This window comes from Cricetulus griseus (assembly GCF_003668045.3).
Source record: "Cricetulus griseus strain 17A/GY chromosome 1 unlocalized genomic scaffold, alternate assembly CriGri-PICRH-1.0 chr1_0, whole genome shotgun sequence".
Taxonomy (NCBI): domain Eukaryota; kingdom Metazoa; phylum Chordata; class Mammalia; order Rodentia; family Cricetidae; genus Cricetulus; species Cricetulus griseus.
Genome location: NW_023276806.1, coordinates 64,344,387 through 64,366,286, shown reverse-complemented (window position 1 = coordinate 64,366,286; position 21,900 = coordinate 64,344,387). Strand labels below are relative to the sequence as shown.

The 21,900-nt window shown below is 43.9% G+C and overlaps 2 protein-coding genes, 1 long non-coding RNA gene and 1 other non-coding gene across 5 annotated transcripts in view; 3 read left to right on the top strand and 1 right to left on the bottom strand.

Annotated features, from left to right (window-relative positions):
- Nup210l (nucleoporin 210 like) overlaps positions 1-18,058 on the top strand; it is a 90,810-nt gene extending 72,752 nt beyond the window's left edge. Inside the window, exons 30-40 of one of the 2 annotated variants that reach the window (XM_027393322.2) lie at positions 179-353; positions 1,589-1,764; positions 4,142-4,359; positions 6,585-6,721; positions 9,495-9,621; positions 11,401-11,550; positions 13,071-13,318; positions 14,453-14,651; positions 16,736-16,840; positions 17,668-17,742; positions 17,836-18,058. In XM_027393322.2, the coding sequence (XP_027249123.1) occupies positions 179-353; positions 1,589-1,764; positions 4,142-4,359; positions 6,585-6,721; positions 9,495-9,621; positions 11,401-11,550; positions 13,071-13,318; positions 14,453-14,651; positions 16,736-16,840; positions 17,668-17,742; positions 17,836-17,933 (1,708 nt within the window). In that variant the 3' untranslated portion in view covers positions 17,934-18,058. The remainder of the gene's footprint in view (positions 1-178; positions 354-1,588; positions 1,765-4,141; positions 4,360-6,584; positions 6,722-9,494; positions 9,622-11,400; positions 11,551-13,070; positions 13,319-14,452; positions 14,652-16,735; positions 16,841-17,667; positions 17,743-17,835) is intronic. The other variant, XM_035451586.1, reaches the window with a different exon arrangement.
- LOC113833134 lies at positions 7,587-7,693 on the top strand. The gene has a single exon (XR_003480688.1). It is a non-coding gene; the product is annotated as a U6 spliceosomal RNA (small nuclear RNA).
- Positions 18,059-18,562: 504 nt separating the features above from the next.
- Positions 18,563-19,841, bottom strand: Rps27 (ribosomal protein S27). The gene is made up of 4 exons (XM_027393321.2): positions 19,706-19,841; positions 19,287-19,395; positions 18,959-19,069; positions 18,563-18,647 (listed from the first exon to the last, which is right to left on the bottom strand). The coding sequence occupies exons 1-4, from the start codon at positions 19,709-19,711 to the stop codon at positions 18,619-18,621; spliced, it is 255 nt and encodes an 84-aa protein (XP_027249122.1). The 5' UTR covers positions 19,712-19,841; the 3' UTR covers positions 18,563-18,618.
- On the top strand, positions 19,833-20,674 carry LOC118239555. Its single transcript, XR_004772002.1, has 2 exons — positions 19,833-19,919; positions 20,241-20,674. It is a non-coding gene; the product is annotated as an uncharacterized LOC118239555 (long non-coding RNA).
- Positions 20,675-21,900: the final 1,226 nt, after the last annotated feature.

Here is a 21,900-nt window from a genome sequence, read left to right as displayed (position 1 = left end):
GTCTGGGCTGTGGATTGGGCTGGTTTCAAACTCATGGCAATCCTCTTGCCTCAGCCGTCAATGCCAGAAGTACAGGTGAGCCAACACACTCATCTTAGTCTTGTCAGTCTTCATCTCTTTCTCTCTGGTCAGACAGGGTCCCCCAAGCGTGTCTCTACTTGTTCTGTTTATCTCCTAGAGAAGGCGCAGCCTTTGTGAGTTCACGTGTTCTCAAGTGTTTCCCTAACTCCTCCGTCATTGAAGAAGATAGCCAGGGACTCCTGAGGTCTGGATCCATTGCAGGCACTGCAGTATTAGAAGTCACTTCTATAGAACCTTTTGGAGTCAATCAAACAACCATAACTGGAGTCCAGGTGAGCGAGGGACTAAGTCATTAAAATAATATGGTCTGTGATGTGGCTCAGTAGTAGAGCACTGCTTAGCATGCAAAAGCACCTCAAAACCCTACAAGTAAATAACTAAGTGTAACTAAGTAGATGGAAGGCCCTGGCCCTGAAAGGCAATGTTCTCCTGAGAGCCAGGAGCTTGTCTTCAGAGCAGCACAAGTAAACGGACTGTAGCGCCCTTGCGGAGAGGGATTAGCCTCACACTGGTGTGACTGTCTTCCCACCAGCTTTGCCAAGAGTGGTGAGAGCCATGTATAAAACTGCTTCTTTCAGAACCTGCTTTTGAAGCAGGATGTGGTGGTTCATGACTTCAGTCCCAGCTCTCCGGAAGCTGAGGCACGAGGATTGCTGCAAGGCCAGCACGGGCTGCAGAGTGAGACTGTGTCTCCAGAATAAATAAACGCCTGACTTTGCTATAGAATTAAACATTTTAGAGTGGAGAGGAGCCTCAGAATGCTTCTTGGTCTTCTGGCTGTGACCAAATGTAGAAAAGGCATGATAATATAACAAGAGTCTTTCAGGCAGTGGAGACATACTGCATTCCAGCCCATATACTAGTCCTGCTGTGTGCATCACCTCTTTACTGCTGTGAGAACTGTGTGGGGTGCATATAACTGAGGAGGAAGCTAAGATCCAGACTACATAAAGCTATGAAGTGACAAACTGGGATCAGATTGTATTTCTCTTACTGTAGTATAGCTTTCATACCATGGGGGGGGTGGGGAATCTAGTGTATTCAGTCACTTAGTGATAGATCCCAGCACTCTGAAGAGAATAGACTAACTACACTATAGCTCTCTTCACCTGCCAACTTGAATAATGAAGTAGCCATTGCCTGTACAATCATATTCCTTTCACTACAAACATGTCAAGTGAAAAGCTCTTTTCTACAGAGGAATAGTGGGACTGAGGAAGTGGCTCAGTATTCAGCATGTGTGCAAGCCTGAGTTCAGATCCCCATAACCCACAGGAGAGCAAGATACAGCAGTGCAAGCATGTGTGCTCCCAGTGGCCTACACATATCACATCACATCACATCACATCACAACACACACACACACACACACACACACACACACACACACACACACACACACACACACACACACTCGGCTTATGGCCTTGACTACAGACCATAGAGTGTGATAGTAGCTCTTCTTCAGTGCTACAGCCCCTGTACCAGTGGGTTTTGTCTCCCACAGGTAGCGCCAGTGACATACCTTCGAATGAGCAGCTACCCCAAGCTATACACAGCCCAAGGAAGGACCCTATCAGCCTTTCCCTTGGGCATGTCTCTCACCTTTATTGTTGAGTTTTATAATAACATTGGAGAGAAATTCCACACCCACAATACTCGACTTTATATGGCTCTGAACAGGTATGGAAGTCAAAGGGGTGTTGTTGGCACCGTGGTAGAAACCTTGCAAGTTAAGTCCATGTTCTACAGCAGTTTCAGCAGATTCCTCTTACACTCTATTTCTTTTCTCACAATTAAAATAATGAGCCATGTGTGGTGGTACATCCCTGTAATAAATAAAGTGGGAAAAATCTCGGGTTCAAAGACAGCCTGGGCTCCATGAATAGCAATGAGTTCCAGGCCAATGTGGGTTACATATGGGTTACAAGGTGGGCTACAGAGTGTGACCCTGTTTTAAGGCAGAGGGGGATGAGGGATAACCAGGGATATAGCCATGAAATAGAACACTCCTAATATGTGCAAATGTGCAAAGCATTCATTTCATTTGATCCTCAGTAACACACACACACACACACACACACAGAGAGAGAGAGAGAGAGAGAGAGAGAGAGAGAGAGAGAGAGAGAGAGAGAGAGTTAAAAAGCAGTATTGTCAGCTGGACTTGGTGCCTGTAATTACAGTACTTACAAAACTGACACAGGAGGATTGCCATGATATCAAGGAAGTTCCAGGCCAGCCTGGACAACAAACTGAAACTCTAGAAAATAAACAAGGCTAGAGATTTGGCTCAGCAGTTTAGAGTGCTTATAGCACTTGCAGAGAACTGAATTCAGTTCCCAGCATCCACACTGGGAAAGTCACACCACATGTAAGTCCAGTTCCAGGAGCTCCAATGCCTCCTTTGGTCTCTGAGGGCATACACACACAAATAAAGCAATTTTGTTGTTGTTGTTTTTTCAGACAAGGTTTCTCCGTGTAGCCCTGGCTACCTGGAACTCACTCTGTAGACCAGACTGGACTCAAACTCACAGAAACCCACTTGCCTCTGTCTCTCATGAATTGATTTATTATTTTCCCTAATAAATCTTCTTTCACTTTGTTTTAAAAATAAAATAAAATAGACAGCTTGACTCAAACCAGATGTTGTGACACACTCCTATAATTCCAGCACAACTATTCAGAGATGGAGGCAGGAGGATCAGGAATTCAATGGCATCCTCAACTACTTAGGAATTTGGCCTACACTACATGAAACTGTCTCAAAACAACAACATAAGAAAGTTTTTTCAAGACAGGGTTTCTCTGTGTAGCTTTGGAGCCTATCCTGGCACTCGCTCTGTAGACCAGGCTGGCCTCAAACTCACAGAGATTCGCCTGCCTCTTCCTCTCGAGTGCTGGGATTAAAGGTGTGCACCACTAACACCCAGCTTCTCAACATAAGAAAGTTTTATTGTAACCTTTAATTCCTGCACTCCAGAGACAGAGGCAGGTGGATCTCTGTGAGTTCAAGGCCAGCCTAATCTACAGAACAAGTTTCAGGACAGCTAGGACTACACATGGGACTCTGTCTTTAAAGAAAAAGCAACAACAAAAACAAACAGGACTGGAGAGATGGCTCAGAGGTTAAGAGCACTGGCTATTCTTCCAGAGGTCCTGAATTCAATTCCCAGTAACCACATGGTGGCTCACAACCACCTGTAATGAGATCTGGTGCCCTCTTCTGGCATGCAGGCATACAGCCAGGCAGAAAACTGTATACATAATATAAATAAATAAATCTGTAAAAACAAATAAACAAAAAAATTTTGTTAGGAAGAGCTAGGTGTGTCTGTAACCCCAGCATTTAGGGGGTTAAACAGGATTGAGGCCAGACTGGGTTGCATAATAAAACTTTCAAGAAAAACAAAGCAACATGAAGAACTAGACACGGTAGTCCTTACTCATGATCCTAGCATTTGAGAGGTGGAGGCAGGAGGATCAGAAATTCAGGGTCATCCTGAGCTATATACAGGACCAAGAAAAGCCAAGATTACATGAGACCCTCTCTTGACAAACTAACAGGGCCTCAGTTCAATTTCTAGGTCCCAAATCATGAAAGGACAGAACTGACCCCAAAAAATTGTCCTCTGACTACCACACGTGTTGTGGTGTATATGTGCCCATCACACACACACAATAAAAACCTTAAAGCAAAACAAAAAAAAAAAAACTTTAAAACAATAAGCACTTTAAAACAAACCTGTGTTAGCATCTCTTCCCTCAGCTTTTTCCTATGTATCTTCCGTTTACAGAAATTGTTTGTTTGTTTGTGACAGGGACAGGGTCTTGCTTTGTAGCTCTGGCCAGCCTGGTACTTACTATATAGCCCACACTGGCTTGGAACTTGGCATTGTGGATGCTGGGCACACAGGAATGTGCCACCACACCCAGCTTCTGAGACTGTTACTGCCTTTCACTGGCAGCCGGGGTCTTCTGCATGCCGGCTAAACACCCTACCACTGAATTACATGCTTAGCTGTTCTTTTCCGACACTCCTGCCTTTTGTGTCTCCGTTCAGAGATGACTTGCTGCTTATTGGACCAGGAAACAGAAACTATACATATATGGCCCAGGCTGTGAACAGAGGGGTGACAGTTGTGGGACTTTGGGACCAAAGGCATCCTGGCATGGCAGATTATATTCCTGTTGCTGTAGAACATGCCATTGAGCCAGACACCAAGCTTACCTTTGTTGGAGATGTCATCTGCTTCAGTACCCACCTCGTCAATCAGCATGGTAGGTACACTTCTCCTTGACCAGACAAAAGACGGTTTTGTCAGGTGTGGTAGTATTGCACGCCTTTAATCCCAGCACTAGGAAGGCAGAGGAAGGCGGAGCTCTGTGAGTTCAAGGCCAGCCTGGTCTACAGAGTGAGTGCCAGGATAAGCTCCAAAGCCACACAGAGAAACCCTGTCTCGAAAAACCAAATAATAATAATAATAATAATAATAATAATAATAATAATAATAATAATAATGAAAGCTGGAGTAGAGAGATGGTTCCATGGTGAAGAGCACTTCTTATTCTTGAGAGGATCTGGGTTCAATCCCCGGCACACACATGGCACATGGTGGCTCACAGCCATCTGTATACCCCCTCTTCTGACCCCCACAGGCAACAGGCACACATGAGGTGCACATATATGTATTTAGACAGAACATTGATATACAAAATTTAAAAATCTAAAAATATTTAAAATTTTAATAGTAGATTAAATACAAGAAAGAAAAAAAGCAATGAGACTTTAGTTCTAGGAAACAAATATTTATATGCTTTTCTATGAGGAAACAACAGTCACGGCCTAATCTAATATCCAATATTACTGTGGCAAGTTTGTATGGTGAGTGAGTGTGTGTGTGTGTGTGAATGTGTGTATGAGTAAGTGTGTGTGTGTGTGTGAATGTGTGTATGAGTGTGTGAGTGTGTGATGCATAGGCCATGGCACAGGTGTGAAGGTCAGAGGACAGCTTTATGGAGTTGGTTCTTTCCTTCCTTGCCCTGGATATTCAGGGGATCAAACTCAGATCACTGGGTTTGCACAGCATGCGCTTGTATCATCTGAGCCAAGCCATCTTGCCAGCCCTAAACTATTTTGATCAGCAAAACATTTCTGTTGGAAGAGATTCTATTAAGTTCAATAAATAAGATAGAAAAGTGGTCCTTGGGTTCAAATGCTAGCACTGAAAAATAAAAGTAAATTTCTCCTTGGCAAGGAAATGTGAATTCTTTGGCTTTGCAAACGGTATGTCCCAAAGTGGTAGATATTGCCACAAGTCATCTATGGAGTGCTGTTCTCTAAGCATGCAGCCATCATTTGCATCAGAGCAATGGGACTACTTCTAGTAGACCCGGAGATGAGACCTGTTCATTGCTGATACTGCCTCAGAGAAGGGAGGATGGAGAGGGTCACTCCCACTTAGCTGTATGTGGCTGTGCGCTAATTGCATACAACCTCCTAGTCTTGGGAGGTGCTAGTGCACATACCTGGTGTGGAAGGCTAACTGAAGGAGGACTCCATCTGTGCAGCTACTGCAGAGCTGCCATCCGTGCTGGAGTGAGACTTCCCAGCAGTGTGATGGCTTTGGGGTCACCCATACTCCTGTAAGTAACTCTTACCCATGCGCTATAAGTAAGTCCAATAAACGTATTCGTTTCCCAAGTTGGACGTTGCTTTTGTTTGTTGGTCTTCCCAAGGAAGAGTTCCTGCAGCCATGCCCATATGCCTGGCCGGGTGGTGTAGGGCTTTGGCTGTGATGTCTTTTCTGGGAACTACGGACATATGCTGAGTTAAGTGGCAACACTGGACCTGATTCTAACATATACCACATGCTTTATCCTTGTTACAAAGGTAGTTCTAATCCGCCAAGGGCAAGTTACTGCCTGGTAGCTGACTTGCAATGACCAATGTATATACCAAGGCCTGTGAGCTAAGCTTGCTTCCAAGTCAGTAATGAAAGTTATAGTTCCACAATTGTAAATCTGTAGGATGAAGAAAACTTTATTTTTAAACATTTATGAGTGTGACTGTCAGCACACATGTCATGATATGCATATGAAGGCCAGAGGAAAACTTATGGGAGTCAGTTTTCTCTTCTCTCCCACCATGTGGCTCCTGGAAATTAGCTCAGGCCATCTGGCTTCATAGCCAAGTGCCTTTGCCTGCTGAGCAGCTTGCTGGCCACAGAAGCAAGGCTCTTCAGCTGGGCTTGTGCCAGGACTGGTTTTGCAATCTGGAATTGTGTGAAACAACCAAATGCATACTAGCAAGGATGAGGAAGCAGAAGAGCTTCTGATCAAGATCAGAAATCCAGGGGATGTAGGTGAAACAGATGTCCAGAAAAGCTACCTACATTCTTGAAAAAGAGTGGTCTTGAGCGCCTACTGACTGAGACTTTGAATGAAGTAATTTATTAATTTATATTGAAAATTGCAGACAGGTGCTTTCTCTTTTCTTTTCTTAGGTGAGCCTGGAATGTGGATGATTTCTACCAACAATGTTATACAAACAGACACTGTCACTGGAGTAGGAGTGGCTAGGAGCCCAGGAACTGCAACAATTTTTCATGACATCCCTGGAGTTGTGAAGACGTTTCGAGAGGTACAGCTAACTGGCCACAGCTGGACAAAGTAGAGTGACTGTGCATTTTTTTAATTTAATTATTTATTATGTATACAGCATTCTACCTATCTGCATGCCAGAAGAGGGCACCAGATCTCATTACAGATGGTTGTGAGCCACCATGTGGTTGCTGGGAATTGAACTCAGGACCTCTGGAAGAACTGCCAGTGCTCTCAACCACTGAGCCATCCACATTTCTTTTTTCTTTTCTTTTCTTTTTTTTTTTTTTTTTTTTTGGTTTTTTAAGACAGGGTTTCTTGCCAGGCGTTGGTGGCGCACGCCTTTAATCCCAGCACTCGGGAGGCAGAGGCAGGCAGATCTCTGAGTTTGAGGACAGCCTGATCTACACAGGACAGCCAGAGGTACACAGAGAAACCCTGTATCAAAAAATCAAAATAAATAAATAAGCAAGTCCAATAAAAAAAAAAAAACAAAATAGCTTTTTTGTTTTGTTTTGTTTGGAGGTGCTTGAGGCTGAAGCTAGGCCTTTGCATGCTGGCAAGTGCTCTGTCACTGAAATGTTCCCCAGCACACTAACTTTTTTGGGGTCTGTTAGCAAGTGCACTTCCCTCTTAGGTGTTTCTGCATGTATAACCTAGAAATGTTAGCTGGGCGGTGGTGGCGCACATCTTTAAACCCAGCACTCGGGAGGCGGAGGCAGGTGGATCTCTGTGAGTTCGAGACCAGCCTGGTCTCTAACTGCTAGTTCCAGGACAGCCTCCAAAGACTGTGATTAAAATCGTGAGCCACCACACCTGGCTTCAAAAAGGCAATTTTGATGAAAAGTAGTTAGAACTCTTACAGAAGAATGACTAATCTGACTTGTGTCTGAAGAGACCACTATGTGCTCCCTGCCGCAGTTCATATACTAAAACTGGAACAATATAGAAAGTATTGGCATGACCCCTGCATGAGGATGACACACAAATTCATGACTCATTCCATGTTTTTATGGTTAAATTTCTGTTTCTACTCCCATCCTGAGAGACCTAGACAACATAGGGAGGGCCTGGCTGCCTCTACCTGTCCTGAATCAGGTGCCACCACTATAAGGAAATGGCTTCAGAAATTCACTGGTTCCTTCAAACCAAAAGAAAAAAAGACAGAGAGAGACTACTATGAGGACAGGGAGATGGCTCAGCAGGTAACCCATAACTGACATATGAATAGCCAGATGTGGTGATACTCATCTGTAGTCCCAGCACTCCTATGGTGAGACAGGAACCTACCAGATGCTCTCTTAATAGCAGAAATGAGAGATCCTGCCTCAAAACAATGTGAAAGGAGTGAGCCACCTCTGGGAAAGTTGCCCTCTACCTCCACATGGCATGGCATGCAGGTGCCCATACTCACATAAAAACTAAATGGATCATTTTGAGCATGGTGCTATATGCCTGTGATCCCAGCATGCAGGAGGTTGAGGCAGGATTGCTGAAACTGGAGTTCAAGGACAACCTCGGCTACACAGTGAGGTTCAGGCCAGCCTGGGCTACAGTGGGAGACTTTATCTCAAAATAAGAATGCTTCTCCTGGGCTGGGGATATAGCTCAGTTGATAGAATGCTTTACTAACATGAATTCCTGGGTTCAATTCCCACCGCATAAACCAGGTTGTGTCTTTAATCCCAAATCCTGGGGATATGGAAGTGGAGGCTGGAAGATCAGAAATTCAAAGTCATCTTAGGCTATAAAGGAGATTCAGACCAGCTGGGGATACATGAGAGAGATCCTGTCTCAAAATTTTAAAAAAAAATCATTTCAAAAGTACGCAAATTTGTAGGTAGAAGTTTCTTTCCCTCAAGCTGTTCCCAAGTAACCATTCAGAGACTTAATATTAATTATATATGCTCAGTCAATAGCTCAGGCTTCTTACTAGCTAACTCTTACATTTAAATTAACCCATGTTTCTTATCTATGCTCTGCCACATGGCTTGGTACCTTTTGTCAGTACAGCATTCCCATCTTGCTTCTCTCTGGCTCTGCTCCAGACTCCTCTGCCTTCTCCCTCCCAGCATTCTCATTTTTTCTCTCCTGTCTAAACTTATCCTGTTCAGCTATTGGCTTCTTTATTAAACTAATCACAATGACATATATTCATATAGCATAAAGGAATATTCACATTATCCACTTTTGTCTAATTAATAACTGTTTTCTTTTTTATTTTGGTCTTTCGAGACAGAGTTTCTCTGTGTAGCTTTGGAGCCTATCCTGGCTCTGGCTCTGGCAACCAGGATGGCCTCGAACTCACAGAGATCTGCTTGCCTCTGCCTCCCAAGTGCTGGGATTAAAGGCAAGCGCCACCAATGCCCTTCTTAATAACTGTTTTCTTGCATATAATTTTACTATGTTAGCCGGGTGGTGGTGGCAGACACCTTTAATCCCAGCACTTGGGAGGCAGAGGCAGGTGGATCTCTGTGAGTTTGAGACCAGCCTGGTCTACAGAGCTAGTTCCAGGACAGCCTCCAAAGCCACAGAGAAACCTTGTCTCAACCACCCCCCCCAAAAAAGAGCTAGTTAGTAATAAGCCTGAGCTATTGGCCAAACAGTTAAGTCTCTATGTCAGTTATTTGGGAACTGGTGGGTGAGAAAGAAAAGTTTTCCTACACAGATTTTTTATTTGTTATTGTTGTTTCTCAAATAATCAGAATGACAGCCTGTCCTATGCAATAGATACTTCTGGTTGAAATAAATTATAAAGGGTAAAGATGGAGGGAACTAGGTTTCCCTTTGATTTCCCTTTGGTTTCCTTACAGGTGGTAGTCAATGCATCATCAAGATTAACACTCAGCTATGACCTCAAGACTTACCTCACCAATATCCCCAATGCAACTGTGTTCAAACTCTTCATCAGCACCGGCAGAAATGATGTCAACCTCAAAGGTAAGGAACTTCTTCAGTTCTTCTATGATCATCTTCCTTTTCTTCCCTCAATTATTTTACTCCTTTGGACTAATATGTTTCCTTTTATTGGCCTGCATAATAGCACATACCTGTATTGCTAGTATGAGAAAAACTAAGACACAAGCATTGCAGCATGTTCAAGGACACCCTGGGCTACATAGCAAGATCTTATCTCAGAAAACAAAAATAAAAAAATTCATTTTACATCATAATTGACTCCAATTTTTTTGGTTTTTCGAGACAGGGTTTCTCTGTGTAGCTTTGGAGCCTATCCTGGCACTCCCTCTGGCACTCCGCCTGCCTCTGTCTCCCCGAGTGCTGGGATTAAAGGCGAGCACCACCAACACCCGGCTAATTGACTCCAATTTTTATAAAGACTTATTATTTTTAATTACAAATAGGTATATGGATATGTGCACACGCATGTAGGTGCCCTTGGTAGCCAGACACCTAAGATGGCTGCTAGGATCTGAACTTGGTCCTCTAGAAAAGCAATAGTTTATGTTGAGTCATCTCTCTAGCCCAGTGGTTCTCAATCTGGGGGTCAAACAACCCTTCCACAGGAGTTACCTAAGACCACCAGAAAATGCAGATGTTTTACAATACTATTCATAACAGCAGAATTACAGTTATGAAATAGCAACAAAAACAACTTTATGGTTGGGGTCACCACTACGTGAGGAACTGTATTAAAGGGTCGAGGCATTAGGAAGATTGAGAACCACACTGCTCTAGTCCTTGACTCCATCTTGACACATAAACTGAAATCAATGAGATTTCAAAAATTATGACTGAATTAAAGTTTGGATTTTTATACCTGGGCGGTAGTGGTACATGCACTCAAGAGGCAGAGGCAGGCAGATCTCTGAGTTCAAGGCCAGCCTGGTCTGTAGAGTGAGTTCCAGGACAGCCAGGGCTCTTTTACAGAGAAACCCTGTCTCAGAAAAAAAAAAAAAAATTTTGGATTTTTTTCTTTTGTTGTGGTGCTGGAGATCAAAGCCCAGGTCCTGTGTGCTCTATCATACTGTGGAGGCACACCCCTAGCCTTGATTAATGGGCTTTAGTTTCTTTATTTTTGCTTGTTTTTGAGAGTCTAACTGTGTAACCCAGGCTGACAAGTGGTTTTAAACTAGTCTGGCCTTGAACTTCGTCTTCTGTCTCCAGAATGTTGAGATTAAAGACACATTAGGTTTCTTTAAGATTTTTATTCGTGTGTGTGTGTGTGTGTGTGTGTGTGTGTGTGTGTGTGTGTGTGTGTGTGTGTGTGTGTATGGGGGGTGGCTGCCTTGTGTTCAGGTTCCCTCAAAGGCCATACAAGGATGTCAGATACCCAAGAGCTTGAGTTACAAATGGTTGTGAGCTGCCCAGGCTGGGAACTAGGTCCTCAGTCAAGTCCTCCATAGCTAGTCTTTCTCTGTCCTGCCAGCCAGCTCCCAAATCATGACGTCCAGACTTTTAGTAACTATCCAAGTTTGGCTGATACCTCAGGCTTGTTTTCAGCTAGCTTCTTTAACTTAAATTAACCCATTTCTATCAATTTACATGTTCATGGCTCATGGCTCGTTACACCTCATCTCCTGAGTGCCTGCTTCCTCTGAGTCTCTGCCCTTCTTTTCTCTGCATTCTCTCTGCCCCAGAAATCAGGCCTAGCTATTGGCCGTTCAGCTTTTTATTAAATCAATCCAAGTGACACATCTTCGCAGCACACAAAAAAAATTACAAACGCATGGCAGTAACAGTTAACTTTTCTCTTGTTAGGATCCTGTACCTCAAGTCAGGCTTCTGCTGTGAAAACAGTTCTTCTTCCTGAGACACTCCTGCTGTGCCACGTGCAGTTCAGCAATACCTTACTAGACGTCCCAGCCAGCAAAGTCTTCCTCATCCGGTCAGAGTTCAGCATGGAGAGAGGTATGAGCCAGCAGCTCAAGAGCTTCCTTTAGCCCCGCTACTGCAACTGTCACCCTCCTGCTGAACTTTGTGTTTTCTCTACCTCCGGAGCCTTTCTCAACCTCTTCAAAGAGGGTTGTGTTTTTTGTTTGGGGTACTATGTATCCCTGGCTGGCCTCAAACAAGAATGGCCTTGAATTGATGCCTCCACCTCCAGAGACTAGGATCGAAAGCTGCACCATGTCCAGTTTATGCACAGCTGGGGATCATCTCGGAGCTTTGTGCATGCTAGGCACACTCGGGACCAACTGAGCGGTATCCCTTATCAACAAATTTCTAATACATGCCACCGAGAACCAGCTGTTTTCCTATAATTTACCTTTTTCTTCCCACTCCTGTTCTATGAAAGGTTAGATTATTTCTCAGTTTTTTGTTTTGTTTTTTGTTGTTGTTGTTGTTGTTTTGTTTTGTTTGAGACAGGGTCTCACTATGTTAGCCCTGGATGTCCAGGAAATCACTGTGTAGACCAGGCTGGCCTCAAACTCAAAAGATCCACCTGCCTCTCTACCTGAGTACTTGATTGAGAGCATATACTGTCAGGCCCAGGATTATTCTATCTCCAACACATAGCACAGTGTTTGAATATTCCAAACAAATGTCATTAACAAGAAATAATTTAACATTCAGATGGCTTGATATAAAAGAACTAACCTAAAAGGAGAGGATTCTGCTAAGCCTCGTGGCATAAACCTGTAATCCCAATACTTGGAAGGCTGAGGCAGGAGGATCAAAGTCAAGACCCGCCTGGTCTACAAAATGAATTCAAGTTAATCTGGGAAATCTAGTGTGACTGCGTTCAAAATCAAAAGTAAAAAGAAAGCTAGGGATGCTCAGTGGTAGAGTAATCACCTGGCATATGGTAGGCCCTAGTTCAAATATTGCAAACAAAACTGGGGTGAGGGAGGAGGGAGAGAGGGGGAGGAGAGAGGGAGAGAGGGAGAGAGAGAGAGAGAGAGAGAGAGAGAGAGGGTATAAGCAGGACAGTGCTACACCATTTGAGCTCTTGACACAAGCTGAGAAGCTTGAATGGTGTGGGTAATGAACAGGCACTTAAGGTTCAGTCAGAACACTGTTGGACACTGAATGGCCCTTTTGAAAGTTCCAGAACAAGATGCAGATGGAATGGCACTTTCACTCTAAGGCAGGGCACCAGCAACCGAAGGGAGCCTAGGGGAAGAGGTGTTCCATAGAGGGGTACCAGAACCACACTCCTCAGCAGCAGTTCTTTCCCGCTTGTGCCATCGGTTTAACAGCCACCCAGCGTTGACTTTCTGGGAACAGCGTTGTTGAGCCCAGCTGTGGCTTAACCCCCAGGACAATTTTCCTTCTCTTTGGTATTTTTTCCATAATGGTCAATAGTGTACCTTTACTAAATGCTCAAAACTGGTTTCACATTTTTTTCTTCCTATCCTAACTTGGTTTTCTCAATAGAGCCTCTGAGCCTTCCTCCTGTCTTCCTTTTTTTTTCTTTTTTGCCTCAGGAGTCTATGTCTGCCTAATCAAGGTTCGTCAGAAGTCAGAGGAGTTGCGCCAGATCCTCAGTGTGGCAGACACCTCAGTCTACGGGTGGGCAACTCTGGTCAGTGGACGAAGCAAGAATGGAATGCAAAGAATCCTCATTCCTTTCATCCCTGGCTTTTATATGAACCAGTCAGAGTTGGTCCTTAGCCACAAAGACATTGGAGATCTAAGAGTCCTGGGAGTGGAAAGAGTTCTTGAGAGCCTAGAGGTACGAGTTTAATGTCTGAGGCACAGCAGTACTGGGAATAGGGATTTAGGTTTTAGTGCCCTTTTTCCAACAGACTCTCATTAGGCTGGCAGTGAACTCCTTACATAGTCAAGATTGGCCTCAAACTTCTGGTACTCCTGCCTGTCTACCTTCCAAGTGCTGCAATTAAGAAGTGTGCCCAGGTGGGTCTCTTTGAGTTCAAGGCCAGCCTGGTCTACAGAGTGAATTCCAGGACAGTCAGAGAAACCCCCCCCCCAAAAAAAATTGTTATCCTGGGTTTATGCAGAGATGGGAACTCAACACTGGGCCATGTGCGTGCAGCAAGTACTCTATCAACTGAACATCCTAGTCCTCAGTTTGTTTTGCTTTCAAGACACAGAGTAAGCCAGACTGCTTTCAAACTGTGTTCCATCGTGAACTCTGGACCTCACCTCTACTTTCCAAGCTCGGGGATTAATGGACCTGCATTGTCATGCATGACTGAGAAACAGGGATTTGCAAAAGATTTTTCATTCTCATCCCAAGGGTAAAATGTTACTAGGTATCCTAATTAAAGTTACTATGGAGGTTGGAGGATGGCTCAGCAGTTAGGAGCACCTGTTGTTTTTGCAGAGAACTTAAGTTTGGTTTCTAGAATCCACATCAAAGTACTCACAATCTCCTGTAACACCAGCTCCAGGGAACCTGATGCCTTCTGGCATCAGTGGGTACCTGAATGCATGTGTACATGCACACATACAGACTTTTAAAATTACCACTGGAACATGTTTAAAATACTTTGAGATTTTTTTTTTTCCCCGAGACAGGGTTTCTCTGTGGTTTTGGAGACTGTCCTGGAACTAGCTCTTTGTAGACCAGGCTGGTCTCGAACTCTGAGATCCGCCTGCCTCTGCCTCCTAAGTGTGGGTTTAAAGGCGTGTGCCACCAACGCCCAGCCCAAAGATAAGTTTTAAATGAGTGTTAGAAATCAAACATGCTTGCAAAGCATGGACTCTACTCCTGTCCCTTCTTTACTGATCCAAAGTGGTGAAAAAAATTAAATGATTTATCAGCTGGCTAGCTGGAAAAACTCTCATACTAATTGAAATAGTGATCTCTTCTTTCAGACAAGTGGTATTTTATCTTTTCTCCAAGGTCTTTTCCAGCTCCCCATTTCTAGCCGTCTCTGGCCATAAGCACTCCATCCTCACAACAGGCATGGCCATCTACCTAGTTAGAGTTGTCAACTTCACTGCCTTCCAGATGTCATCACCAGTTTTCATTAATGTTTCCTGTGTACTCACCAGTCAGCACGAGGCTGTGCTAGTCAGAGCAAAAGATGCATCTGGTTCAGGTGAGCACTCGGACTATTTTAATCTACATGGGAAGGAATGTATTAATCACAATGAACCATTTTTCTTTTTGTTTCACTAAGTTTTGGCCACATGGCTCTTACTATGTATACCAGGCTAGCCTGGAACTTACTAACCCTCCTGCCTCTGGCTCCCTAGTCTACACCCAGTCACCTTTTTTCAGTTCAGGCAGGTATACCAGGCCGGCCTTGAACTCCCTATGTAGGAAGGCAGGATGACCTTAAACTTCTGATCTCCCCACCTGATACAACACCATACTTTCCCAGCACTTGGGAAGGAGAGGAAGGTGTAACTTGAGTTTAAGGCCAGCCTGTTTTATATAGTACAGGGACACCTAGGGAATAAAGAAACCATGTCTCAGAGGGGGGAAAAACCCTACAGAAATCAGTGTTAGGTCACATGGACATAGGAAAATGCTACAAGTAATATCCAGCCAAATTTTACTTAGACCCTGTTCTGAAAAATATTTACAAAAACAGCAGTGTATGGTCAGAGATAACTGTAGTGCTTTTTATTGTCCTGTGAGGGTATATACACTAAGTGGGTATAAGAGTACAAACTGAAGCATTCACTCAAGGCCATTCCACAGGAACCTGTTCTCACTGGCATGGAGATGAGTAGGGTAGGATGGCTGGAGCATTGCAAGCAGATATGCAACACATGTGTATACAAAACTCAGGTCTTAGCTGGGTGGTGGTAGCACACCCCTTGAAGCAGAGGCAGGTGGAGAAACCCTGTTTGCCATGCTTGACCAAATACTTCACACCTCAGCTAAATCCCCACTTGACAGTATCTTCCACAAATTAGGAGAAATACCATGCACGAGTAAGGTTATTATTTATTTATTTAGGTTTTTCAAGACAGGGTTTCTCTGTGGCTTTGGAGGCTGTTGTCCTGGAACTAGCTCTTGTAGACCAGGCTGGTCTCGAACTTGAGATCCTCTGCCTCTGCCTCCTGAGTGTTGCGCCACCAACGCCCGGCACAAGTAAGACTATAAGAGGGTGCTGTGGGCCTCTGAAATAGTCAAATGTAGGGACCAAATGTATTCAAAAATGGGGGGTGGGTAAGCATGCTGGCACATTCTTTTAATCCCAGTATTCAGGAGGAAGAGGCAAGCAGCTCTGAGTTCAAGGCCAGGATAGCTAGGGCTGTTACAGAGAAACCCTGGTTTCAAAAACCAAAGAAAGGGCTGGAGAGATGGTTCAGAGATTAAGAGCAGTGGCTGCTCTTCCGGCGGTCCTGAGTTCAATTCCCAGCAACCACATGGTGGCTCACAACCATCTGTTATGAGATCTGGTGCCCTCTTCTGGTGTGCTGATATACATGGAAGCAGAATGTTGTATACATAATAAATAAAATTTAAAAAGAAAAATTTTCCCTAAGTGTGACGTTCATGCATAGCATGTGTGTAGTCCTGGTTCAATGCCTAGCACCCTAAAGAGATGAACATAACAGTCTATGCCTATAATCCCAGCACTGGAGGTAGAGGCAAAAGGTCTAGACAAGGTTGTTCTTCATATCATGGCAATCTAGGACATATAAGTGTGTCAGGGGAAACTCAAACAAGTTTTATTATGAATAGTAGACACAAACCAGAATGTTCTCTAGAGATGGCATGCTGAGCACAGGTAAGAGATAAGGATCAAAATCTCATCAGCAGACTGGGCGTTGGTGGCACACACCTTTAATACCAACACTCAGGAGGCAGAGGCAGGCCAGCCTAGAGTGAGTTCCAGTACAGCCTCCAAAGCCAGAGAAACCCTGGGGGGGGGGGGGACTCAGCAGGTTGGCAAGATGGTACAAAGTCCTCAGGTATACATGCAGTATACAAACCAGTACAAACTGAGTTTACAAGGCATGGGGGAATTTGAGTGTGTCACTGTAAACATAGACTATCTTCTAACTTGATCTTCCCAGGTGGGGAATAGCAGTACTACTGCCACTCTTGGTTTTTTGAGACAGGGTATGTAGTCAAGAGACCCAGCTGCCTCTGCGACAGAATTAAAGCCACCATCTGCTCTGGAGGTTATTAATAAAACTATCTCATCCCACTATGGCAATGCAGATCACTGTGAAGAATCAGGTGTCCTGAAGAATCTTGTTGGTTCTTATCAGATCCTCCTGTTCACCCTCTTTGCTGTGCTGGCATCAACTGCTTTCATCTTCCTAGGTAAGGAGTTTGTATGGTAACTTTTGACTCTCACAAACTAAATGGAAATTAGCTGTTTATCACAACTAATTCATGACACATAGTTGTCAATGAGTGAGCCTAATAGATTAAAGGTCAACCTGCTGGGGATGGTGGCCCACACCTTTAATCGTAGCATCTGGAAGGCAAAGGCAGGAAGCCTGGTCTATACAGCAAGTTCCAGTTCAGGCAGGGCAGTTACAGAGAAACCCTATCTCAAAAAAGAGATCACTATTGCCTACACAAACACTTTTAGCCAAAAGTGGAAAAATACCTCTAAGATGTATCTTTGTATCTCTCCATTAGTCTCCTCCTTCAGTAACTGGAGGCAGGCTGGGGCCAGGACCCACAATTATCAAAACTTCAAGCATTCAAGCATTTCCACTTAATCTATCCATCTGCTCATATAGCTTCAATCATCTCTAGGTTACTTATAATGTCTACAGCATATGCCACAAATATGCTATACTGTACTGTACTGGCTAGGAAATTACAAGTATTAGTACACAGGGCAGTGCTTTGTGAAGGCAGACTAACTAGAAAATGGCTTTAATACTAATACTTAGATATCATTTTATTTCTTACAATTATCTGCTTGAGTTAGGAAGAGCACAAATATGCCCTGACTCAAGTATGGAAGTCAGAGACAACTTGAGGGGTCTGCTCTCTTTTCCCACCGTGGAAGTTCTGGGGACTTAAGACAAGCTTGTCTAGTATCTCTGCTGGCTGGAATCATCTTGCTGGCCTTTAAATCTTCCTTCCTTCAATCAAAATCGCATAAATCTTTCTGTGGTGTTTCCTTTATCCAGCATACAATGCCTTCCTCAACAAAATACAGACTGTTCCTGTTGTTTATGTACCAACTATAGGAACAACTCAGCCAGGTAAACAACCACTGCCCTTGTCTTTCATAAGTTCAGATGTATGTGAACTTATATATTTGCTTACTTGCCTTCACTATCACCCTTTTCTTCCAGGTTCTTATACAACATGTTCCCCCCCTCACTTCCTGAACCCACAGCCACCTCTAGTACAGAGTCGGCTGCAACACTGGTTATGGAGTATAAAGCACTAACCTAAATATGAGCACATGTCAAAGAATGGAGGAGACACCTAATCCTGCAGAAGGATTAGTATAGAGTAGCAAACTCTATACTAACCTCCAAAACAAGTTTTCTATTAACCATAAATAAAGGAACTTAAGCGGTTTGATTCCAATTCCTGTGTTGAAAAGATTAAGTTTCTGGGGCCCCACCAAGCCCTGGGTTTCTGTTCCTAGCACCACATAAATTAATATGGTGGTGCACACCTACAATGCCATCATCACTTGGGAGGTATCCCTTGCTGTAGTGACTTGAAGCTATGATAAGACCCCGTCTAAACTAAAGAACACAAGTACAGTAATCCTGGCTGCTCTGAACTTGACTGCTTCTGCTTCTAGTAGTGTGTAGCACCAACCCCTGAATGACAACTGTCACACACCTTTGTATGACAGCGCTTCCCTAGACAGTGAATAAATAGTAAAAAGACATTAGGAGAACACAAAGCCCAATTAACTATACAGTTCCACCAGTTTATGAACCCAGATGCAAATGCCTGAAATGAACTCTTGGCCACTTACTTGACCCAAAAGGACCACTCTTCTGGTTGCCCTGGAATACTTGAGGCATAACTTCCTACCAGTTAAACAAGACAGACACTATATATATCCAAAATGTGTTTATTGGGATGGTTCCCACTCATCTTGAATCAGGTGCTTTTCAGTGCTGCTTCCTCCTGAAGGAGCATCCTGGAAGGAAAAGAAAAAGGTGTTACATCATGAAGCCCCTGCTTCATCTGCAGAATGCTGATTGAAGAACATCTGTTCTCAATCCCACTGTCTACTTCCCATTTATACACATCTCTTTCTCCAGTTCCTATCATCTGGAAACAAATGAAACCCTTTTAACAAAACCAGGCCACCCCAGCTTTAAGCAATACTGCTTTGAGATCAATACAACTATTAATAATGCCTACTTTAACAAGAATGCAGCTTACTTTACTAGTCTGGAGGTTTGCATGCTACATGATCTGTCAGTACCCAACATGAAGACCACTTACCTTCTGTCAGCCTTGCTTTTCCGCCTGTGGGCTGACAGAGGACAGTGGAGCAGCCAACACACAAGACTACCGTTTGTGCATGGCTAAAGACCGTGGTGATTTTATAGCATCCTGAAAGAGAGAGAAATCAACAACAAAAAATGTTAGCTGCTTTCAGTTTTTCTTCAAGTTACCATCCCTTTACAGCTTCCTAAAACAGTGCGGTCGCTGTCACTAATCCAAGCACTCCTTCTAAGATGTAGATCCAAGTCCGTCTTTTTGAATTCTCAGAAAGTCCTCGACTGCTGATGATCAGTGCTTTCCCCGCTCCAGCAAACCACCTCCTCACCTGGGCACTTCACATCCATAAAGTAGGAATTGGGGCTCTGCACCAGGCGCTTTTTCTTGTGTTTCCTCTTTTCCTCTTCTGGAGAGGGATGAAGGAGATCCTTTGCGAGCTACGAGGGGCAGAAAGGCAGAGATTTAGAAGGCAGGGATAAAAAGAGGCGACGGCAAACGGTGCCCGCTGTCACACACCGGGGAGCACTCGCCCCTTGCCGCCCCTGGTGTCTGCGTAGCTGGGCCGCCATCTTATCTCCTCTCCGCTCCCATCTACGCGGGTGGCCCGTGGGCCGCCGCGGCTCTGGAATTACTGCCCTAAGGTACGCGGAGCGTAAGTGTGGCCCCTCTACGATCTGCAATCAGCGCGAGAGGAGAATGTAGACACAAGAGCGTGCTCCCTGCCGAAACCAGGACCAAGGAACTCACAGGCATGTTCTCGTAGGGAGGTCGTCACCGCCGGAAAGGAGCGAAAGCGGAAATCCTGTTCCTTATATCCGGTAGGGCACAGGAAGTGACGAGCCCTTGTTGTTCTGCCATCTTGGGAAGGTCGGGTTTGCCGTTCGAATGCAAGGGTTGCGCCGTGGGCTGCCATTTTCAGAAGGTCTGTAAAGGCTCCTCGTGTCGCCGGTGCATAACCATGGTGAGAGAATTAGCTTCTATTTTGAGTTCAGGGTTTTGCAGGTGTCAAAAAAAAAAAAAAAAAGGATAGTTTAAAATTTCCCTACTACGCTTTGACAGCTGGAGTGTAATGTGAACAGCAGAGGTGAACACCAGCGATTTACTGATGTTCTTTTACATTTTGCAATTGGCTTAATTTACCCTGATTAACAAACAATTCTATATGTAATACATTTTAAATAAAATATTCGCTTGGAGTTGGGGGTGTATTGCATTAATAAACTTCCTTCTTAGCGTGCACAAAGCCCTGAATTTAATCCCCAGCATTTTGTAAACCGTGTAGGGCAGGGCAGGGCGTAGTGATGGTGTCTGTGGCTCAAGGCTGTAATCCCAGCACTTCCAAGACCCCGAGGATAAATCAGAATCATCCTGGGCTCCATAGCAAATCTGAGGTCAAATGTGGACTACAGGAGACCTGTCTGGGAAAAAAAAGCCCTGTTCATATTTGCCCCACTGCAACTAACCCTATTGTTTACCATTGTTTTGTTGTTGTTGCTGTTTTCCAGTGCTAAGGATACAAACTGATTTTGTATTCTTCCAATCCCTAACCTTTGAAGAATAAAATCAAATATCTATGTAAGTCTTGACTGATGCATTGTTTTTAACATGCTAATTAAAGACCACATGAGGTCACACCTTTTATCGCTGCATTCCAGCACAGCCAGAACTAGACTTTGTCTCTAAAAACCAAATAAAAATAAAACAAGTATGCTAAAATTTTTTGTTTTTTTGTTTTGCTTTGCTTTGTTTTACAAGTATGCTAATTAACTATGAAGCTACTGTTGCTATTATCACATTTGTACAGATCCCTGTGTTGCTGCTCAGAGAAGTTAAATTGTCCAGTCCAGATATGTTGGCACCTTTAATCCAGCACTGGGGAGGCAGAGGCAGGTGGATTGTGAATTCCAGTGTTTCAGCCAGGTGGTGATGACTCACACATTTAATCCCAATACTTGGGAGACAAAGGCAAGCAGTCTCTTGAGTTTGAAGCCAGCCTGGTCTACAGAGAGAGTTACAGGACAGCCATAGCTACACAGAGAAACCTGTGCTAAGAAAACAAATTAAGCCGGACATTGGTGGCGAAAGCCTTTAATCCCAGCACTCAGGAGACAGAGGCAGGCAGATCTCTGTGAGTTCAAGACCAGCCTGGTCTACAAGAGCAAGTTCCAGGACAGCCTCGAAAGCTACACAGAGAAACCCTGTCTCAAAAATAAACAAATAAATAAATAAATAAATAAATAAGAAAAACAAAAAGGAAAAAAGACAGTGTCTTTAGTCCCAGGCTGACCTCCACCAAGAAAGTGCTCGGGTTGCAGGCATGTTGTGATATCTAGTGTGTGTGCTGTGGGGAGGGTGTAGTGTTAGTAATCTAATCCAGGGCCTTTTATCATTTGTAGAAAACAATCTAAGCCATTGGTTCTCAACCTTCTAATGCTTCAACCCTTTAGTGCAATTCCTCATGACCTCCAACCATAAAGTTATTCCATTGCTACTTCATAGCTGTCATTTTGCTACTGTTATGAATTGTAATGTAAATATCTGTGTTTTCCAATGGTCTCAGGCAACCCCTGTGAATGGGTCATTCCACCCCTAATGGGGTTGTGACCCACAGGTTGAGAACCCCAGTCCTGGGTCTTCTGGTTTTCATTCACAATATTTTCCCTCATCCAAGAACTCTTCTCTACTAGATATTTGCATGTTGTCTTTCAGATTTCAGCCTAAGTGTCATTCCCTCCCAAATTACTCTGTCCTGGGAATAATATGCTAAAACTGGTTCTCACTGATTTCCAAGACTAGATTTTTGCCAAAGTCATGTTCAGCAATACTACTTTAGTATCAGTCATGATGAGACTGCATGTCACCAAAGTTAACAAGAACTACAATTAGGGCTTTCCTTTGGAGAACTGGTTGTTGAACCTTTGTCAGCAAACTCCTAATGGGAA

Coding starts and splice junctions, on each gene's coding strand:
- Rps27 (XM_027393321.2), bottom strand. Junction 19,070..19,286: donor TATGGATGTGAAGTGCCCAG/GTGAGGAGGTGG, acceptor TCTCTCTTTCAG/GATGCTATAAAATCACCACG. Junction 18,648..18,958: donor AAAAGCAAGGCTGACAGAAG/GTAAGTGGTCTT, acceptor TTTTCCTTCCAG/GATGCTCCTTCAGGAGGAAG.